Below are 20,349 nucleotides of genomic sequence, written 5' to 3' on the forward strand. Positions count from 1 at the left end.
TATTAAATATATTATATAATTAAAATTCTAAATAAATATTAATTTAATACAATAATTTAAATAATTTTATCATTTATCATAATATTAAATTAAATTATTTTTATTAATTAAATAATTATAAATTATTTTTATTTATTTAATAACTAAATATTTAAAAAAATTAAAATGCCAAATTTCAAACCCCGCCCCCAAAATTCTCATTTCCGATTTCCCTCTTTGCGAAAAGTTGAAAACCCTAAACTCCCCCCCCCCCCCTCTCTTCCCCCCCCCCCCCGCTCTCAACTCCCGCCGTCGGCCCCTCCGCCTCCGCCTTCGCCTTCGGCCGTCGTCGCAGCCTCGAGATCTGCCGCCGGTCGCAGCGCCGCATCTAGATCTGCTTCGGTCTCCGCCTTCGGCCGTCGTCAGCCCCTCCGCCTTCGGTCGTCGTCGGCCCCCCCGCCCCACCGCCTCCGCCTCCGTCTTCGGTGGTCGTCACCACCTCGAGATCTTCCGCCGGTCGTCATCGCCGCCTCCAGATCGGCCTCCGGTCGTCGTCCGCCCCTCCGCCTCCATCTTCGGTCGTCGTCGTCGCCGCCGCCTCCAGATCAGCCTCCGGTCTTCGCCTAGGAGTTTTTTGCACCGAATCTGAATACACGCTTCACCGAATCTGAATACTGTTCACACAGACTGGTAAGTTTTTTTTTTTCCCACTCTTTTCTTTTGTTGATTCGTATATTTTGTGTATATATATATATATTTATTTTGATTCTAATTTTTATATTTATATAAAAATGTATTTCTCAAAACTCCAAATGCAACCCCAACAGTGTTTTTCAAATCTCTGAACATTGTTTTTTCTTTCAATGTAATGTTAAAAGATTTTTTGGAATTAATATTTTAAATATACATATGTTAGTTTTATAGAAAATTGTGTTAGGACTGCAAGTTATGTGACTATACTGTTCACACAGACTTCTACTTATGTATAATTTGTCTCTTAATCTAATTTCTATTCCAGCATTGAATAAAGTTATTTTAATGCTTATTTTAGTCCAAATATAAGAAAAGTTATTTAAATTTTAGTTTTATTTTATTATTAGTTTAAACTTGAGCTCATAAACGAGCTTTTGTTGAGTCGAGCTCAAGCTCGAGCTTGGCTCGCGAACGGACCTAAACGAACAAGCCGAGCTCGAGCTTGGCTCGCGAATAGATCTAAATGAATTTTAAGCGAGCCAAGCTCGAGCTTGGCTTGCGAACAGATCTAAACGAATTTTAACTGAGCCGAGCTCGAGCTTGGCTCCCAAACAGATCTAAATGAATTTTAAGCGAGCCGAGCTCGAGCTTGGGTCGCGAACGGATCTAAACGAATTTTAACCAAGTCGAGCTCGAGCTCATGAGGAATAAAATGAACTTGAGCTCGAACAAGATTTCGAGCTCGAGTCGAGCTTGAGCTCCAGTAAAATAGATCGAGCCGAGCCTAAGCTATGCCAAGCTTGACTCAGCTCAGTTCGATTACAACCCTATCAGAAATCAGTTTGGTCAAACCTTTTTGTATGAGGCGATATATTTGGAGGAAGAATAATATAAGAGCTTTTGGGAATCTAAAGAGTTCAATTCTTTGATCAAATTGATTTTGACATGGCATTTAATGTATACATAAAGGCATGTTAGTTACGTGAAATAGTAAAAAATAAGTGCACCCAATGTCTTTGTAACTTCAAGTATTTTTAATTGAGATGATTAAGTTTTGTGGTTATGATTTATGACATTTATCTTTTCTCCCTAACAATTTCTACATTATTACTGCGGACATAAATCTTTTTTCTTGTTTTTCACAGAAAAATAAAAAAATTAAAAATAGATGAATAGGGATAGACTAGCGGTCACGACAGGTGAAAATGAAATTCAAGAAAATTAACTAAGAAATGGACTGCAGGGACGAAATTAACACAAGAGAGGTTATTCCGACATCCATTTAAAGGAATATCAACACTTACATCTTTTACGATGTAAAATGTATACCTCGTGTGCATCTAACAATACTGCATTAGGTTATTAAGTGTTTCTATTTGCAATTCTTCTGCCATAAAATTAGCATATATCCAATACTGGAATGCAGTCAGTTAGAAAACACGCCTTTCAGCTCTCATCACTTAAATTGAAGCTAATCTTAATTCTTTTCACAAATTTAGGAATTTAGAAGAAAATTAACAGAATTTGCGGACAAAATCAACTCTGAGTCCATTCATAAAAGATTACAGACATAAAGTAAGATTGCTTTCCTAGTCCTTGAGAGCCGGTCCCGAATATAGCAGAATCGTTGGGCGAGAGTACAAGAATCTAAGACGCCCAACTACACATCATGATATAACCTATCAAGTTACACGAGCAACCAAGCGAATTGAAAAAAAAAAGGGCCTAATCAGACGCATAAAACAATGCCAAATCGATTTAGTAACGCGGGTTCCGCCTCTCGGATCGTGAAGAATGGTGGTTAGGGTTTTCTGATGAGCAACTCGCCGGGAGACCTATTGAGAGAAGTTTCTTACTATTTCGGTCGAAAACAACACCCGACTTTTGTGTTCCCAATGCGTTTTCCCACCACCAACGCCAAGAAGGGAATGGTGTCGCCGAGGGACGCATTTGGTCTAAGAATAGTAGATTTGGTGGGCCGGGCCAATTGGAGCTTGAAATGGGCCAGGGCAACTAGAGCCTACTTTTGGCCCCTTTTGAGGCATGTAATTCTTTTAGCTCGTTCTTATTTAAAAAAAAAAGAAAAGTTTTTGTAGGAATTATTTTGGGAAACAATATTTGTTGATCGTTTGCGTGTATTATCTAAAGCTATTTTTGGGGGATATGTTTGATTACATACTAGGTGTATGGGTCTCATTCATTGGATGGCTATAATTGTGACACACCAACAAATCATTGTGAATTTGGCCAATTCTTATTTTATTTTATTTTTATACTTCTTTTTTTGGTTGATTAAGTTCAAAATTGTTCAATAATATGACACAATTCTAGTCATTTACATTTAGTTTATAAATGGGCTCGACTATATCTAAGTATTTCCCATATTTGGGAGTTTTGAAGAAAAGGGAAATAAATGACTTACAAAGAAGAATAAAAATAAAGGCAAGTGAGAATGAGTTATTTTTTCTGTAAATTTAACATAATTTTCTTTAAAGTACAAATGAAAATAAACAAATAAAATTAATTAAAAAATACAAAACGTTCACTTGTATTGTATGAGACTTAAGGGGGGGAGACCCCTGGATACCCTTTCGTTCTTCTTTTTAAGTTTCTTTCAAATGATGTATTGTTTCCTCTTCGCTTCCCATATCCTCTTTTATCCTCCATCCTCTCAATCTAATATAGTCTAAGAAATACTTTTAGGGTTATAATTATTTTAATGTTACAATATTATAGTATAATTATTAATAGATTATTTTACATTAAATCAAGTTTTGTAACAATTAATATAAATTAAAAAAATGAGGGTCTGTTTTAGCAGAATATTTGTATAATATTTTCAAATTCATAGAAAATTAGGAAATTGAAAGATTGTTTTGTTTTAGAAAAATTCATAGAATTTTTTTTTACCTTTCAACTCTAATTTTTTACATATCTCAGTGTCTATTTTATAGCATCCCAATGAGGTCTCCCTGGTTTGGCCATAAATCTACTAGATACACTCATAGAGTGTGCCAAATCAGTCCTTGTACAGACCATGCTATACGTTAAACTGCCCACTACATTTGAGTAAGGAATCTTACTCATTTCTTTCATGCTTGTTTTGTTGTTTGGAGACTGCTCATGCGAGAGTTTAAAGTGCTGTGCAAAAGGGATCGAAACCTCTTTTGCATCCAGCATATTAAACTTCCTAACCTGCTTACTAAGGTATGTGTCATGACCCAATAATCTATAGAGGGCAATATAGTAATAGGTTAATAATAGTTGTTAGAAGATATTTTAGATATTTTAGCAAGTGGTTAGAAGCACATGGGAGCATGTACTAGGCTGTTAGAAGGCAAATAGGCCTATAAAAGGTTGCTGTAATGGTTTGTTTCCTTATCCAGAATTAATGAATTGAATACTATTTTTCTCTCTAATATTCCACTCTTTCTCTCTCGTTCTTCTTCCTCTTTCTTCTATTCTTCTATTTCTCCCTCTCTTTCTCTTAATATCTCTCCCTCCTTCTATTGATTTCCCCCCTCCTTCAATCTGATTTTCTTCCCCATTTCCCCTTTTAACCTATCACGAACCCTAGGTTCGTGACAGTATGTCTTTTGGGATAGACTAAGCTGTGTTTGCTGTCTATTTCTCTTAATTTCTATGCCTAGTATCTTCCTAGCTTTTCCTAATTCTTTCATTTCAAAGGCTAACCTTAATCTCAGCTTTAAATTTTGGATTTCTATGGCTGATTGGCTTGCAATTAGCATATCATCTACATATAGGAGAAGATATATTGATACCTCATTAGGCATATGCTTGAAATATACACAGCTATCATATGCACTCCTTTTAAACCCTTGGACAATCATAAAAGAGTCAAATTTCTTATACCATTGCCTATGAGATTGCTTTAATCCATAGAGAGACTTTCTAAGCAAGCACACTTGCTCTCTATTCCCTCTAACCTCAAATCCCTTTGGCTGCTCCATAAGAATATTTTATTCCAACTCTCCATGTAGAAAGGCTGTTGTGACATCCATTTGATCAAGCATTAAGTCTAAGTGTGCTGTTATGGCTAATAGAATCCTAATTGAAGTATGTATTACAATTGGTGAGAATACTTCATTAAAATCTATACTGGGTACTTGAGTAAAGCCCCTAGCCACTAACCTAGCCTTTTACCTAGGCTTATCTTCTTTCCCAGCACCTTCCTTAATCTTGTATAACCACTTACAACCCACCACCCTTTTCCCTAAGGGTTTATCTACTAAAGTCCAAGTCTCATTTTTCATAAGGGACTCCATCTCAGATTTCATGGCAGCTTGCCATTTCTTGGAGTCTTTTGAGTGCATAGCCTCTACAAAAGTGAGAGGCTCATCACCAACTTCTTCCATTGCACTTGAAAGTGCATAGGAAACCAGATCCAAATATCCATACCTAACTGGAGGCCTTACGGTTCTTCTTTGCCTATCTCTTGCAACATTATACTTCTCATGGTCTAGCTCACTTTTTATACTGGATGGCTCTTCACTTTCTCTACTATAATCTGAATCCTGTCCTAGAGTACTGTCTGGAGAGTCCACTGACACCTCTTCTTTTGGATTTAGATTCATCGGGTTATCAATTACATTTTCTGAAGATTCTAACTGCTGTTCAACTTCCACAGCTTTAGATTTCCCTTCATTTCCCTTAGATATATCTAAGTTTATGTCTTTTATAGTGGAGTTTTCATCAAATGTTACATTCCTAGATTCTATTGTATTAGGAATTCCTGATTCTAGACTTTACAATTTGTACCCTTTTACACCAGAAGGATACCCTATAAATATACATCTTTTAGCCCTCGGTTCAAGTTTCCCTTGCTTAACATGGACATATGCCAAACATCCAAACACTCTTAAGTGATCTAAACTAGGTTTATGTCCAGTCCACATTTCATATGGGGTCTTAAAACCTATAGCAGCTGAGGGGGATAGGTTTATTATATAAGCTGCTGTGTTTACAGCTTCTCCCCAAAAAGATTTGGGTAATTTAGCATGAAAAATCATGCATCTAACCCTTTCTAGCAAGGTTCTATTCATCCTTTCAGCAAGCCCATTTTGCTTTGGATTTCCAGGGGCTGTCAAATGTCTTAGGATCCCATTTTCTTTACATAGATGAGAGAATTCTTTATTACAAAATTCTAAACCATTATCAGTTCTAATGATTTTAATTTTGCTACCTTTTTGGTTTTCTATCATGGTTTTCCAGCCTTTAAAGGCTTCAAAAGTGTGGTCTTTTGACTTGAGAATATACACCCAAACCATCCTAGAAAAATCATCTATTATTGATGGAAAATATCTAGCTCCACCATGAGTCAATGTTTGGGCAGGACCCCACAAATCAGAATGAATATAGTTTAAAGGTGCTTTAGATGAATGTATGGCAGTTTTGGAGAATTTTACCTTGGTTGATTTCCCAAATATGCATGACTCACATTTATCTAAATCTATAAGTTTCCCTAATATCCCTTGCTTAGATAGTTCCTTAAGGCCTTGCTCACTAATGTGAGCTATTCTATAATGCCAAAGCCTTGTCTTATCACAGGCTTTTAATTCAGTGGCAGAAGCTTCTCCACATACTGTGGAGGCTTGCAGCACATAAATGCCATTATTTAGGATTGCTCTCATACTTATTAGAGAGCCTCTAGATACCCTTAGGACTCCACCATCTCCTCTATAGGAGCAGCCATTTCTATCTAGCTCTCCAAGGGAAATTAGGTTTCTTCTCAGTTCAGGAACATATCTTACAGAATTTAATGTTTTGATAGACCCATCATGCAGTTTGATCTTTATATCTCCTATACCTTTAATCCTACATTCATGATTATTTCCTAACAACACCTTACCTCCTCTTATTCCTTTAAAATTCAAGACACATTGCTTATGGGGTGACATGTGGAAAGAGCACCCAGAATCTAATACCCATACATATTTATCTGTATTTCCAGATATTACTAGTGCATCGGCACTATCATAGTCATATTCACAAATAGATGAGGAATTTTCAGTCTTAGGTTTATCTAGGAAATCCTTCTTTTTCTTAGGACAATTTCTCTTAATATGCCCTTTCTCATGGCAGTTATAACATTTTATAATTTTCCTACCATTCTTGGATTTTGACCTAGATCTTCCCTTTTGCTTAGAGTCCTTTTTATCGGATCTAGATCTGATTGTTAAAACATCCCCAACTGTGCTCTTCCCATCTACCCTATGTTGCAATTCCTTTGAACTTAATGCCCCTATTACATCATCTAGGGTTAGGGTGTCCCTGCCATGCTTTAATATATCTACAAAAGTCTCATATGATTTTGGAAGAGAGTGCAATAGGACTAATGCCTTGTCCTCATTATCATATTTGACTTCTATATTTTCTAGATCTAGGCACAACTTATTAAAAATTGTCAATACGATATTGAAGCTTCTGCCCTTCATTCATTTTAAAGTAAAGAACTTAGCCTTTAAATACAATCGACTTGATAGGGTCTTGGTCATATAAAGGCTTTCTAACTTAAGCCAAATCTCAGCTGCGTTTTTCATCTTTGATACTTCTCGCAACACCTTCCTAGACTCAATATCAAGGTATTATAGGCTTTCTTAACAATCTCCTTTTTCTGTTCATTCAAGTATGACTTAGGCATTTTTGATTCACCATCTAAGGCTTCTTCTAATCCTAAGTTCCCTAGTAAAGCTCTCATTTTCATTTTCCAGAGGCCAAAATCATTTTGGCCATCAAACTTTTCAATGTCATATCTAGTGGCCGACATTCTTGATACTATTTCTATGACAGAAACTTTGAATAATGAAAATCTCGGGCTTTCTTGATCCTAAAGACTGGCTTTGATACCAAGTTGTTAACTTAGGAGCACTTAGAACTAGATTTCTTGATCGGATTTCACTGCCTCACCCTTTTGCATGCTCTAAGATTCCAACGATAACATAAACAAAAGAGAATGATAATGAAAACAGAATAAAAATGATAGAAAATAAATCAAACCACAAGAACACAAGTAGTTATCCTGGTTCAGATTGCCTCTTAAGACAACCCTACATCCAACCTCTAAAGCCTCCCGATAGCAACCTTCTTTAACTCAAAATGATAGCAGTACAACTCTCACTCTCACGATTACAAGCCTTTCCAAGATTACAAAGACTTTCTTGCACACAACATTTTCTCTCTCTACTTTATAGTGAGAATGAGCAACATCACATAAGCCTAGACCCTGTCCTATTTATAGAAAAATAAGGTGTTAATCTCTATGGCTTATAACCAGTATATATATTTTCGGTTTTATCCCTCCAACTTACATCTAATTTACAAGCTGGACAATCGCTTATATATACCTACTAAATCCAATACATTCTAACTGCAAATATTTTGGATTTACTTGAGACAACATTCTAACATATAGAGATCTAAGGACAACCATGCAATATGACAAAACCTCTTTGTCATTAGGGGATGTAGTGTCAGCCCTAAGATCAAGAGATCTTGAGAAGGACAAGAAAGATAAGAAATTAAATAATGTAGAAGGCTTAAGTGTAAAAGGAAATTGGGAACATAAACCAAAGCCTAAAGGTAAAGGTAATTCTAGGGGAAGAAGTAAAATAAGGTTTAATTCTAAAACTAGAGGAACAAGTAGAGGATCCTCAAAAACAAGAGCGTGCTAGTATTGTAAGAAAGAGGGGCGCTTAAAAAAGAACTATTTTAAAAGAAAGAAAGACTTAGAAAATGAGAATAATAATAATCAAGAAGCAACAAATATGTCAGATGGGTATGATAGTGCAGAGGGTTTAATACTCTCTGAACATGCTTTAGGAGATGAGTGGATTCTAGATTTAGGTTGCACTTTTCACATGACACCTAGGAAAGACTGGTTGCTTAATTTTAAGCATATTGAGGGTGGTAAAGTCCTTATGGGTAATAACCAATCCTGCAACATAACTGGAATAGGGTCAGTTAGATTTAAGATGTGAGATGAAACTTATAGGACTCTAGATAATGTGAGATTTGTGCCTAACCTAAGAGGAAATCTAATTTCCCTAGGCATGATAGATTCAAATGAATGGTCTTATAAGTCTGAAAATGGTATCCTCAGGGTTATGAAAGGATCCATGGTAGTTCTTAAAGGTATCCTTAAACAAGGGCTATATGTTTTGCAAGCAGAGACTATCTCTAGAAGTGTTGCAGTTACATCTATAGAAAATGATGACATTGCATTATGGTATAGGAGGCTAGGTCACATAAGAATGAAAGGTTTACAAGAATTAAGTAAAAAAGGCATCCTAGATCCTAAAAGGATTAATAACGTAAATTTCTGTGAGACATATGTCATGGGCAAGTTTCGTAGGTTGCAGTTTGCACCTGCAACACATAAGTCCAAGGGTGTCTTAGAGTATATTCATTATGATCTTTGGGGATCTCCCCAAGTTCCTAGTTTCTTATCAGGTGCCCAGTATTTCCTTTCTCTAATAGATGACTATTCTAGGAAGGTATGGGCTTATTTCTTTAGGCATAAAAATGAAGCATTTGCAAAATTTAAAGAATGAAAGACCTATGTAGAACACCAAACAAGCAAGAAAATAAAGACCCTTAGAACAGATAATGGGCTGGAATTCTGCAATCATAAATTCACAAATTTTTGCAAACAAGTAGGCATTGCAAGGCATAGAACTTGCAATGAGACACCTCAGCAAAAAGGTATTACTGAGAGGGTGAATAGGACAATTCTAAATAAGGTAAGATGTTTATTAAGGGACTCTAACTTACCTAAAAAATTCTGGGCTGAAGCAGTGTCAACTGCTTGTTACCAGATAAATAAATCCCCTTCTTTTGCTATAAACTTTAGGACTCCAAATTAGCTTTGGAGTGGGAAATTACCTTCATTAGACCATCTTAGACCGTTTGGATGTATTGTATATGTCCATAAAAAAGAAGGGAAGCTAGACCCTAGAGCCAAAAAGGTTGTATTCTTAGGATACCCTCAAGGGGTAAAAGGATATAACCTATGGTTGATTGATGAAAAGAAGACAGCCATCAGCCGGGATGTAGTATTTAAGGAATCAGAATACTATATACCAAATAAGGTGAAAAATGTTAAGGCAGATCAAACTGAAAATTTTCAGTTTGATGTAGAAAGGGATAGCCTTAATGATAAGACTATCGAGTCTAACTTAGAAGGATCTCAACACTCTAGGTCTCCTGAAAATGCTGAATTTGAAATAGAGATTGAAGAGAATGAGGGTTCAGCCGAAGTGATTCCTGATTTGGATGATTATATCATATCTAGGGATAGGGTAAGGAGAGAGATAAAACCACCTGCAAGGTATGCCCATGCAGATGTTATTGCCTATGCTCTTAACATTGGAGATTCAATTGAGCATAATGAACTTACTAGTTATCAAGAAACTTGCTCTAGCAAGTATTAAACTAACTGGTTAAAGGCAATGAAGGAAGAGATGGAATCTCTTGAAAATAACAATACTTGGATACTTGTAGACAAACCTAAAGATCAAAAGGTTATAGGCTGCAAGTGGATATATGAAGCCAAGTATACCAAGTGTAGAACCAGCCAGATTTAAGACAAGGGTAGTAGCTAGAGGGTATTCCCAAAGAGAAGGCATAAACTACCATGAAGTGTTCTCTCTTGTTGTAAAGCATACCTCAATAAGACTAGTCTTGGCCCTAGTAGCTTTACATGACTTAGAGCTTGAACAATTAGATGTCAAGACTGCCTTTCTACATGGAAACCTAGAAGAGAGGATATATATGGAGCAACCTGTAGGTTTTGTAGAAAAGGGAAAGGAGAATAAAGTTTGCTTGTTGCAAAGGTCTCTGTATGGCCTTAAGTAGTCTCCTAGACAATGGTATAGTAGGTTTGATGAGTTTATGCTCAAAGAAAATTACACAAAACAGTGTAATTTTGACCATTGTGTTTATTTTAAATAGCTTAAAGGGAAGTTGTTCATATATCTCCTTATGTATGTAGATGACATGCTTATAGCATGTAAGGAAAAGCGAGAAATAAATGAATTGACTCAAGACCTTAAATTAGAGTTTGAAATGAAAACCCTAGGTGCAGCCAAGCGTATTTTGGGAATAGACATTAACAAAGATAGAAAAAGAGGTACTCTTAACTCTGTCCCAATTTGGTTACCTAAAGAAGGTAGTAAATCTATTTGATATGCAAGACTGCAAAGCAATCTCTACCCCTATTCCCCCACATTTTAAGCTTCATGTTGTAAAAGATGGTTTACCTAAGGAAAAAGTTGAATATATGAAGAAGGTTTCCTACTCTAATGCAGTGGGAAGCCTAATGTATGTTATGATTGGAACTAGACCTGATATAGCCTATGGAATCAGTCTAGTAAATAGATTCATGAGCAATCCATCTAAAGAACATTGGTCAGCTGTTAAATGGATTCGTAGGTACCTAAAGGGGTTGTTGGATAAGGGTTTAGTGTTCAGTTCTAACATTGAAAATTCTAGTTGCATTCAGGGCTATTGTGACTCTGATTTTGCAGCTGATTTAGACAAGAGAAAGTCCTTGTCTAGATATGTTTTCATCATAGGTGGAAATGTGGTGAGCTGGAAATCAAATCTCTAGCATATAGTGGCTTTATCAACCATTGAGGCAAAATATGTTGCCTTAACAGAAGTCATGAAAGAGACAATCTGGTTGTAAGGAGTAGTTAGAGAATTGGGTCTAGGTGACCAAATCCCTAGGGTATTTTGTGATTCACAAAATGCCATTTATCTCTCTAAGAATAGTGTGCTTCATGAGAGAACAAAGCACATAGATGTGCGTCTTCACTTCGTTAGGGATATTATATCTAAAGGTCAGATTAAGGTGGAAAAGATTTCTACAAAAAATAATCCAGCTAATATGTTAACTAAATCTATTCCTGTAGGTAAATTTGAGCAAGCTTTAGATTTACTCAATGTTCTTCCAACGTAGTTGTGGAATACTTGTCTTTAGTAAAAAATTCACTATTTAATCCATTCTTGAATCAAGGTGGAATTTGTTGATTAATGTGATTCAAAATGCATTAAATGTTTTATCATTTATATTTTGATGTACAATATGATTGCATTTCTTTTATATGAAATTGGGTTACATTTAACTTTCATTTAATTGAATTTAAATGTGTATATAATATGTTGTTATATTATGTGGGCCAAGTTTCATGTGGGCCGAGATATGTTATGGGCCAAGCCCATAATCGTGTGATCCATGCATGTTGCCTCAGCCGGCTCGGCCCATTCCTGTTCCCGCTATTGTTGCTATATAAGGGCTCTTATGCTACCCTAATCGACAGATTGTTCACTCTCTTATTTTTGAAACCCTAGTTCGGCGCTTGAAGTGAGACACTCTCTTGTGAATCCTTCTCTTGATCGATCGATTTTATTTTTGTGGTAAGATCACTCGAAAAGGTAAAGGTATTGTGTGATCACTGTTGTTTTAATCGCCTGAGGCGTGTTGAGATTGGTAGAAACTGAAAAGATACGACTTGATCTTGAGATCTGTCGAACAGATCTTGCGTTTGTTCTTGTTTTCTGTTTTTCAGTTCTGTATTTGTAATACGATTTATTCTTGTTGTGATCTTGTAATCTGATTGTAATTTTGAGATATTATTGGATTGACTAGAGGCGGAGCCTCTGTCGTGAGTAGGATCTTTTTGGATCCGAACACGTATATCTTGTGTTCTTGATTTCTTTAAAGTTCTGTTTTATCTCTCGCATTTTACGCTTGATCTTGTGATTGGCCGAGACATAGGTTGGGTAAGAAAACTAACACTGTGCCGTGGGGTAGATCCAAAATATCTTGCTTTTAGTTCATCTCTGATTCCTTTTTATTTTTTGAGATGGATGACCAAACGACGTCACAGGAATGTATTCTCTGAAACATTTGACCCTTTTCTCTATTCATTTTGAAGGTTTTGAACTGCTGGGAGGGAGGGAGAGCTCCGACAACTCATCCATGGAGAATCCAAAGGTCCAAGAGGTAATCTGTTATCTTCTGTTTCTCTCTAATCTGTTTCCCATAGCAATTTGGGACTTCAATTTTAGCGTTGTATTTGCAGATTGTAGAGAAGGGAGTCTTGACGGTGGCCAAAGCCGTAGAAGACAAGATCGATGAGGAGATAGCTGCCCTAGATCGGCTGGATATCGACGATCTAGAAGCCCTGAGAGAGCGGAGGCTCCAACAAATGAAGAAGATGGCGGAGAAGCGGAGCCGTTGGATGGCCCTCGGCCACGGCGAGTACTCTGAGATCCCTGTCGAGAAGGATTTCTTCACTATCGTCAAAGCTAGTGATCGCATTGTTTGCCATTTCTATCGCGAGAATTGGCCTTGCAAGGTATCGTTCTCCCTGTCACTTCTTTTCTAGTCAGGGTTTTGGATAAGTAGATCCATGGCCAAGTCATAGAAGAGATTGAGGGAAGGATTTGTTATTTTATTTATTTATTTATTTCTTCTCACTTTTTGATCTTTATGTTGTTAGAAGAGAGGTTTTAGAGAAATTATTCAGTGATTATTTTGCATGCATGGGTTTTTTGCTTGTTTGATTTACTGTGGATTTAGAACTTTGCTTGCAAGGGTAGGTTAATTTTGTTCGACGTAGATATTCCAGCTGAAGATTCTATTCTCAGTCTTGCTGAACAGTATGCTAAAATCTGATATGTGAATGCTGTCCATCTCCTCGTGAAGTATGCCCAGGCTTTACTGGCATGTGTTCCGTATCTTTGAGAGAAAAAAGAACAAAAACACCTCAGATAGGATCTTCTCTCTCAGCACCCTCCCAAACCAGTTGCCATATCTCTTTTAAAATTATGAATTATGGGTTTGAGAAGAATTAGGAGAGGAAAGGAATAGGAGAGAGGCCCCAGATGCAGCATCAGGATTTTGGTGCATTCTTGCCTGGCTCTTTGTTTCATCATATTCCTAATAGCTGAATGATGCATCGCAAAAGATGAGGTTGGATGTTCAAAAGATTGATTCATCATTCAATGCATCCTCTTGTTTACCATCCCACCAGGTAGGATCAAATAAACGAATTCTAGTTTGTCATTCATCTTAGTTTGGGTATGCCATGCATGCGTTGGCCCAAATATGGTTAAAGTTTTATGCCTAAGATAGGGTGGAATAGCACATAATGCAGAAAGAGAGAAGACAAAGATGAAGCAGCAGCACCCGCACCAGCAGTAGAGAGAGAGAGAGAGAGAGTAATAATATCCTATCAATTCAATAATCAATATACAAAATCTAAATAACTTATAGACTGTCACGACCCTAGGGGTGAATCAGTAAATGATCGTTAATAACTACTTGTATGTGCTGTTAGTTTCTAACTAGATGGGGGTTAAGTGGTTAGGGAATTAACTTACTGTTTTGGCTGTTATGTTAGTTAGATGTTACATTGTTAGAATGCTGTTATGGTTGCTAGAGGCTCTATAAAAGACCTACAGTAGTAGGATGAAGTATCATTGGAGAATAATGCAAAAGTCTTTCTCTCATTTTTCTCTCTCTCTCGTTCTCTCTTTCATTTCCTCTCGTTCTCTCTTTCTCCCTCTCTCATTCTATCTGTTTTCCTCCATTCATTTCTTTCTTGGAATTCAATCGGAATTCCCTCAATTGTCCAACCCATAAACTGAGGGCTTGACATAGACGTCTGAGGTGTTTACATACTCAGTCCTTACCAAACTTGAAATCCAAAATAAGTAGGAAACACAAACCAAGCATTCATAGTCCTCAAAAGCTCCTAAATAAATACAGCCTTAGAATGATCAAAGCTATGAAACTCAGAAATAACTAAGTATCCATCTCTGTCATTGGGGCACATTCATAGACCATACCTTGTGTGGCACACATTCACATACCATATTTTTTTTTGTGACATGTTTGGACTCTGGAGGTTTTTGGACTTGGGTCATCGGAATGCTAATAGGCCCATGCATTTGATGGATGTTTGTCTGTGTTTGTTTTTCAGGTGGGGTGGAGGGATGGAAGCATGTGATAGGCTTATATTTTGGAGACAAGTCAATATAGGCATTGAATATGTTAGACTAAGATAAATCATATGTTGGGTTGGTCGACTTGGTGTGTTAAGACAAAGGTTTATCTTGTCACAGTCGCTAAATTTTTAATTCAATTGCCAATAGGCCAACTTGATTTGGAGAAGATGTTCTTGTTATAATTATACCAGGAGTGGGTTTTATAAGGTAAAACATATTTGCTAGATAGTTCTAGCTTGTTCACGAGGTTTGGACTCATCTTATATGCAGCTGTCAGGACCCTACGGTAGTTAGATGGTTAGTAGGGATGGTTGTAAGAGTGGGATTAGTTAGGTTGTTAGCTACAGCTATAACAAATAACAATAGGCTGTTAGCAATTAGGTGGTTGGACAGATTGTTAAGAGGGTTGGGAAGTAATCGTCGATTGTTAACATGTAATGCCGATGATTAGCAGAGGATGGGCTTATATAAAGGGGCTTCCCTCTCATGAAAGGCATCGGTGAATTTTGTGATCAAATTACAACCTATCCCTCTCTATTCATTCTCTCTGTCTATCTCAAACCCAACCCTAATTCCCCTCACAAGGAGAATTTTCCCTTGACAACAGCCTAGGCTTTATTTACCTTTGGCAAAAACTAAATTTCAGGAAAAATAGATTATTGTTCTCTATATCTTTTAGGATTCTAGCCCCATGAGGAACATGGCTAAGTATCAGTAGTATTTCAGTGCTCATACTCTGCCTCTGAGATAACAAGATTGTGGCACCTAGGAATCACAATCCAGGTCACAGGAATCAGAATACAGGTGCATCCGTGCACCAGATTGCCACATAGGGCAACCGCAATTCCATTTTGAAATTTTAAAAACAAAATCTAGTGTAATATGTAAAAAATAACTATGGCTATGGTTCAGGGTTTGAGATTTTAAGTATAAGCAAAATAAAAAATTAATTGATTTGATTCACGGTCCAGGTCATTATTTCGTACCAATATAAGTTTGGTTTTTGAAATTGACGCAGTTCAATCCTATTCCTATCTTTCCTTAACAAACATCAATTTGAAGTATTTTTTTTGATAATTTTCTAGAAACTAGAAAATAACTAGACATGAGGATACAATGAGGGAGGGAGATTTGCCAAGACATAGTTGGATCGAACAAGGAGACATTTATTTGAAAAGGCTCTAGTGCAAGGAGATCTTTTTTTTATATTTTTATTTTGTTAGATCTAGATCTAGTGTTACTAGTAAGAGAAAGGAAGCAAAACTAGGATGAGAGGGGGGGTATCTGACAGACTCATAGGGATAAAGCTGAATGGATAATATGGGATTGTGGAGTCTGGTCTAGTGACTTTGTTTTTGCCTTTTGGGGTTCCTCTTCTAGCAAGAGAAGGAAAAATCTGGACCATCGAGAACTAGTACCCACAGAATAGAACACATTCTAAGTGGGCAAATGGTGCTTTATGTGTGAGTGCAGTTGATGCGGACAAGTTGCTAGATTGTAATCTAATTTTACTAATAAACAATAACATATCCAGTCTTTATCCCACTATGTGGGGTTGGCTACATGAATTTTAGACTTCCATGTATTTCCGTCTTTTGTCATATTTTCATTTAGGTCCATACACTTCATAACAAACTTTAATGTCTCTCTCAAAGTCTTATTGGGTTTGTCTCTACCTCTTTTTTTTGACTAATTGTTCCATTTCATCAACTCTCCTCACAGGAGCGTCTATTGGTCTTCTCACATGACCAAACCATCTTAGTCTAATCTCTCTCATTTTCTCCTTGATTGGCACTACTCCTACCTTATTACGAATAACCTCATTTCTAATTTTATCTTTTCTTGTAAGGCCGCACATCAATCTTAGCATCCTCATCTCCACTACGCTCGTTTTTTGCTCATGCTGGTATTTGACTGCCCAACATTTTGAGTCATATTACAAAACTGGTCTTATAGTTGTTTTATAAAATTTTTCTTTTAGTTTTAAAGGGATTTTACCATCACATAACACCCCTGATGTTTTTCTCTATTTTAGCCAACCTGCCTTAATTCTATGCATGACATTCTCGTGAATTTCTCCATCGTTTTGAATCACTGAGCCCAGATATTGAAAATGGTCATTTCTTTGTATGATTTGGTCTTCCAATTTTATTATAACATCTTCCGCTCTTGCATTCTTACTAAATTTAGATTCCATATATTTTGTTTTCCTTCTACTTAATTTAAATCCCTTAGATTCTAAATTGTTTCTCCACAACTCAAGTTTAGTGTTCACTCCCTCTTTTGTTTCATTCACTAACACTACGTCATCTGCAAATAGCATACACCATGGCACCTCTGTCTGAATGTGTTTAGTGAGTTCATCCATTATTAAAGCAAATAAGTATGGACTTAGTGTAGAACCTTGATGCAGTCCCATTGTAATTTTAAACGATTCAGTACCCCCTCCGCATGTTCTAATCTTTGTCTCTGCACCGTGATACATGTCCTTAAGGGCTTGTATATAAGCTATTCAGACTCTTTTCTTCTCTAAAACCCTCTATAATACTTCTCTAAGAACCTTATCATAAGTCTTTTATAGATCTATAAACACCATATGCAGGTCCTTCTGATGATCCCGATATCTTTCCATTAGGCGCCTTAATAGGTATATAGTTTCTATTGTTGACCTATTAGGCATGAAACCAAACTGGTTTTCCGAGACATCTGTTTCTTTTCTGAGTTTCTACTCAAATACTTTTTCCCAAAGTTTCATGGTATGGCTCATTAACTTAATTCCTCTGTAATTTTCATAGTTTTGAATATCTCTTTTGTTCTTGTATATATGAACCAAAATACTATTTCTCCACTCATCTGGCATATTTTTTTGATTTAGGGACTGCGTTAGATAATTTCGTTAGCTAGGAGATGCCCTCTTCTCCCATGCATTTCCGTACTTCTATTGGTATATTATTTGGTTCCATCGCCTTATGATTTTTTATCTTTTTTAATGCTTGTCTTATTTCTTTTGAACTTATGCGTCGATAAAATGTATAGCTCATGTTCCCTTCGTAGTTACTAAGATGTCCCAACCTAACTCTCGTGTCCCCACCATTATTAAATAATTTTGTGAAATACTCCTTTCATCTCTCCTTAATCGCTTACTCATTCACTAATACATTTTGATTTTCATCTTTTATGCATTTCACTTGGTTTAGATCCCTTGTTTTTCTTTCTCTTGCTTTAGCTAATTTATATATATCTCTTTCTCCATATTTTGTATTAAGTCGTTTATATAAATTCTCATATGCTTTTGACCTTACTTTACTAACAACTATTTTTGCTGTCTTTTTCGCTTTTTTATAATTCTTTAAGTTTTTTCATTGCTGCAGTAATATACAACCTTATAGCAAGTTTTCTTATTTCTAATTTTCAATTGTATCTCTTCATTCCACCACCATGACTCCTTAAGATTTGGGGCTCTACCATTTGTCTCTCCAAGGACTATATTTGTCGTGCTTCTCATTACAATAGCCATTTTTCCCACATTTGGTTTGTCTATCATTCTCCATTCTATTCCCTTCTACCCTCCTAATTTTTCTTTGAAGATTAATTGTTTCTCCCTTTTTAAATCCCACCACCTAATTCTTGGATTTTGTTTTATATGATTTTTTCTCTTCTAATTTCTTACATGGACGTCAAGTACCAAAAGTCTATGTTGAGTAGTCAAACACTCCCCCAGTATCACCTTACAATTCCTAAAACATAACCAATCCTCTTGTCTCATGAGGAAGTAATCTATTTGGGTGCTTGATGTGACTTTTTTATATGTGATTAAGTGTTCATCCCATTTTTTAAATCTAGTATTGGTGATGGTAAGTCTATATGCCATAACAAGATCTAGAATAGACTTACTCTCATTATTAATTTCTCCGAATCCATACCCTCCATGTACCTCTCTATAGCCGTCTCCATCTCTACTCACGTGACCATTTAAGTCACCTCCTATAATCACTTTCTCTTTTCTTGGTATCATTTGTATGAATCCCTCTAGGTCCTCCTAGAATTTTGTTTTTATCTCATCACTTAACCTTGCTTGTGGTATTGTACTAAAGATATTCATAGTCATTATTCCTAGACCAACTTTCACCATAATAATCCTATCCCTTATTCTCTTTACATCCACTACCTTATCTATTAAGCTTTTATCCATAATATTCCTCACCCCATTTTTCGCTTGATCATTTTATGTGTACCATATTTTATATCTAGATTCTGATAAAGTTTTTATTTTTTTTCCCTACCCATCTTGTCTCTTGAAGACACATAATATTAATCTTTCTCCTAATTATCACATCTACCATCTATAGCTTTGTCTGTTAATGTTCCTATGTTCCATGATTCAATCCTTAATCTATAGTTTTGATTTTGGCTTTGATTTTGAACTACCTTTTTTACCTGTATCCGTTCAAGCAAATGCGAGGACTTTTGCTCATTTGTCACTATATCCGAACGCCAATGCAGCGACCCAACTCACTTGACACTACACGCTGGCAGTGTAGCGTGTCGCTATACTTGTCTAGTATATCCATTAAGAACAACATTCTCAAACCTTAATCTAATTCGTGCAACCATATTTCTGCAAGGCTCTTGTACTTATGTCACGTTTACAGGTTTCTCACCAATGACTAGTCTCATTGCAGGTGATGGACAAGCACCTGAGCATACTCGCAAAGCAGCACATAGAGACACGTTTTGTGAAATTAGATGCCGAGAAAAGTCCATTCTTGGCTGAGAAGCTCAAGATTGTTGTACTCCCAACCCTAGCCCTCATAAACAATGCCAAAGTGGACGATTACGTGGTAGGTTGGATGAGATGCTCTCTAAACTGTCAATTACTTATGAAAGAAAAAGGATGTGCAAACTATGAATAGAAGAATCTGGGTTATTTTCCAACGTCTATGCACGCATATCCAATTTGACACTTTTTGAAGTTAATATTCTACTCAATGATGCAATGCAGGTTGGATTTGATGAGCTCGGTGGAACGGACGAGTTCAGCACGGAGGAACTGGAGGAGAGGTTGGCCAAAGCGCAAGTTATCTGCTTTGAGGGTGAATCATCTCATAACCCATCGAGGTCCAGTGCCAAAACTAGGAGCGTAAGGCAAAGCTCAACTTCACACTCTTCAGATTCTGAGTAATGCAAATATATTCCATCCTGTTGTAATTCCCCTTTCTACTTTCGGCTGCATCTTTGTCTTAAATCATATTTACAGCACATGAACAAGAGAAATTTCACTGGGCGTTAAGAGTTCGGCAATTACCGTATGCCAACTTCGGCCCAAAAGTTACCTTTTATGATCCATGTTGTATTTCTGAGGCGTATATACTTGAGTCTCTTGCTTGTCAAATGGTCATGCCAAAAAAGGGAAGCTACAGCAAAAGATTCAAAGCTGAAGTAAAAAGAAGCTAATAACATGTCATCTACGTAACACACGAACGACCAAGTTTACACGCAAACAAAAACTGGAAGCACAAAGTAGCGACACTGGCTTCCAAATAATTAACTCAGTTAAACTCAAAAGAAAGATTACCCCTAATCTATAACAACTAACAAATGACAGTTTGGAGACTGCCTCATAAGAAACACCCGTTCATTATT

General features: G+C 36.6%; 1 protein-coding gene across 1 annotated transcript; it reads left to right on the top strand.

Moving 5' to 3' along the window:
- The first annotated feature begins 251 nt into the window (after positions 1 to 251).
- On the top strand, positions 252 to 20,072 carry LOC127803503 (thioredoxin domain-containing protein 9 homolog). Its single transcript, XM_052339764.1, has 5 exons — positions 252 to 669; positions 12,630 to 12,697; positions 12,777 to 13,052; positions 19,389 to 19,547; positions 19,709 to 20,072. The coding sequence occupies exons 2-5, from the start codon at positions 12,674 to 12,676 to the stop codon at positions 19,886 to 19,888; spliced, it is 639 nt and encodes a 212-aa protein (XP_052195724.1). The 5' UTR covers positions 252 to 669; positions 12,630 to 12,673; the 3' UTR covers positions 19,889 to 20,072.
- The last annotated feature ends 277 nt before the right edge of the window (positions 20,073 to 20,349 follow it).

This window comes from Diospyros lotus, chromosome 1, assembly GCF_014633365.1.
Source record: "Diospyros lotus cultivar Yz01 chromosome 1, ASM1463336v1, whole genome shotgun sequence".
Lineage (NCBI taxonomy): Eukaryota > Viridiplantae > Streptophyta > Magnoliopsida > Ericales > Ebenaceae > Diospyros > Diospyros lotus.

Bases quoted from the DNA above. Each gene is read 5' to 3' on its own strand.
- LOC127803503 (XM_052339764.1), top strand. From the start codon at position 12,674: ATGGAGAATCCAAAGGTCCAAGAG. The intron at 12,698-12,776 runs GTAATCTGTTAT...TTGTATTTGCAG, and splicing joins AGAATCCAAAGGTCCAAGAG to ATTGTAGAGAAGGGAGTCTT. The intron at 19,548-19,708 runs GTAGGTTGGATG...GATGCAATGCAG, and splicing joins CCAAAGTGGACGATTACGTG to GTTGGATTTGATGAGCTCGG.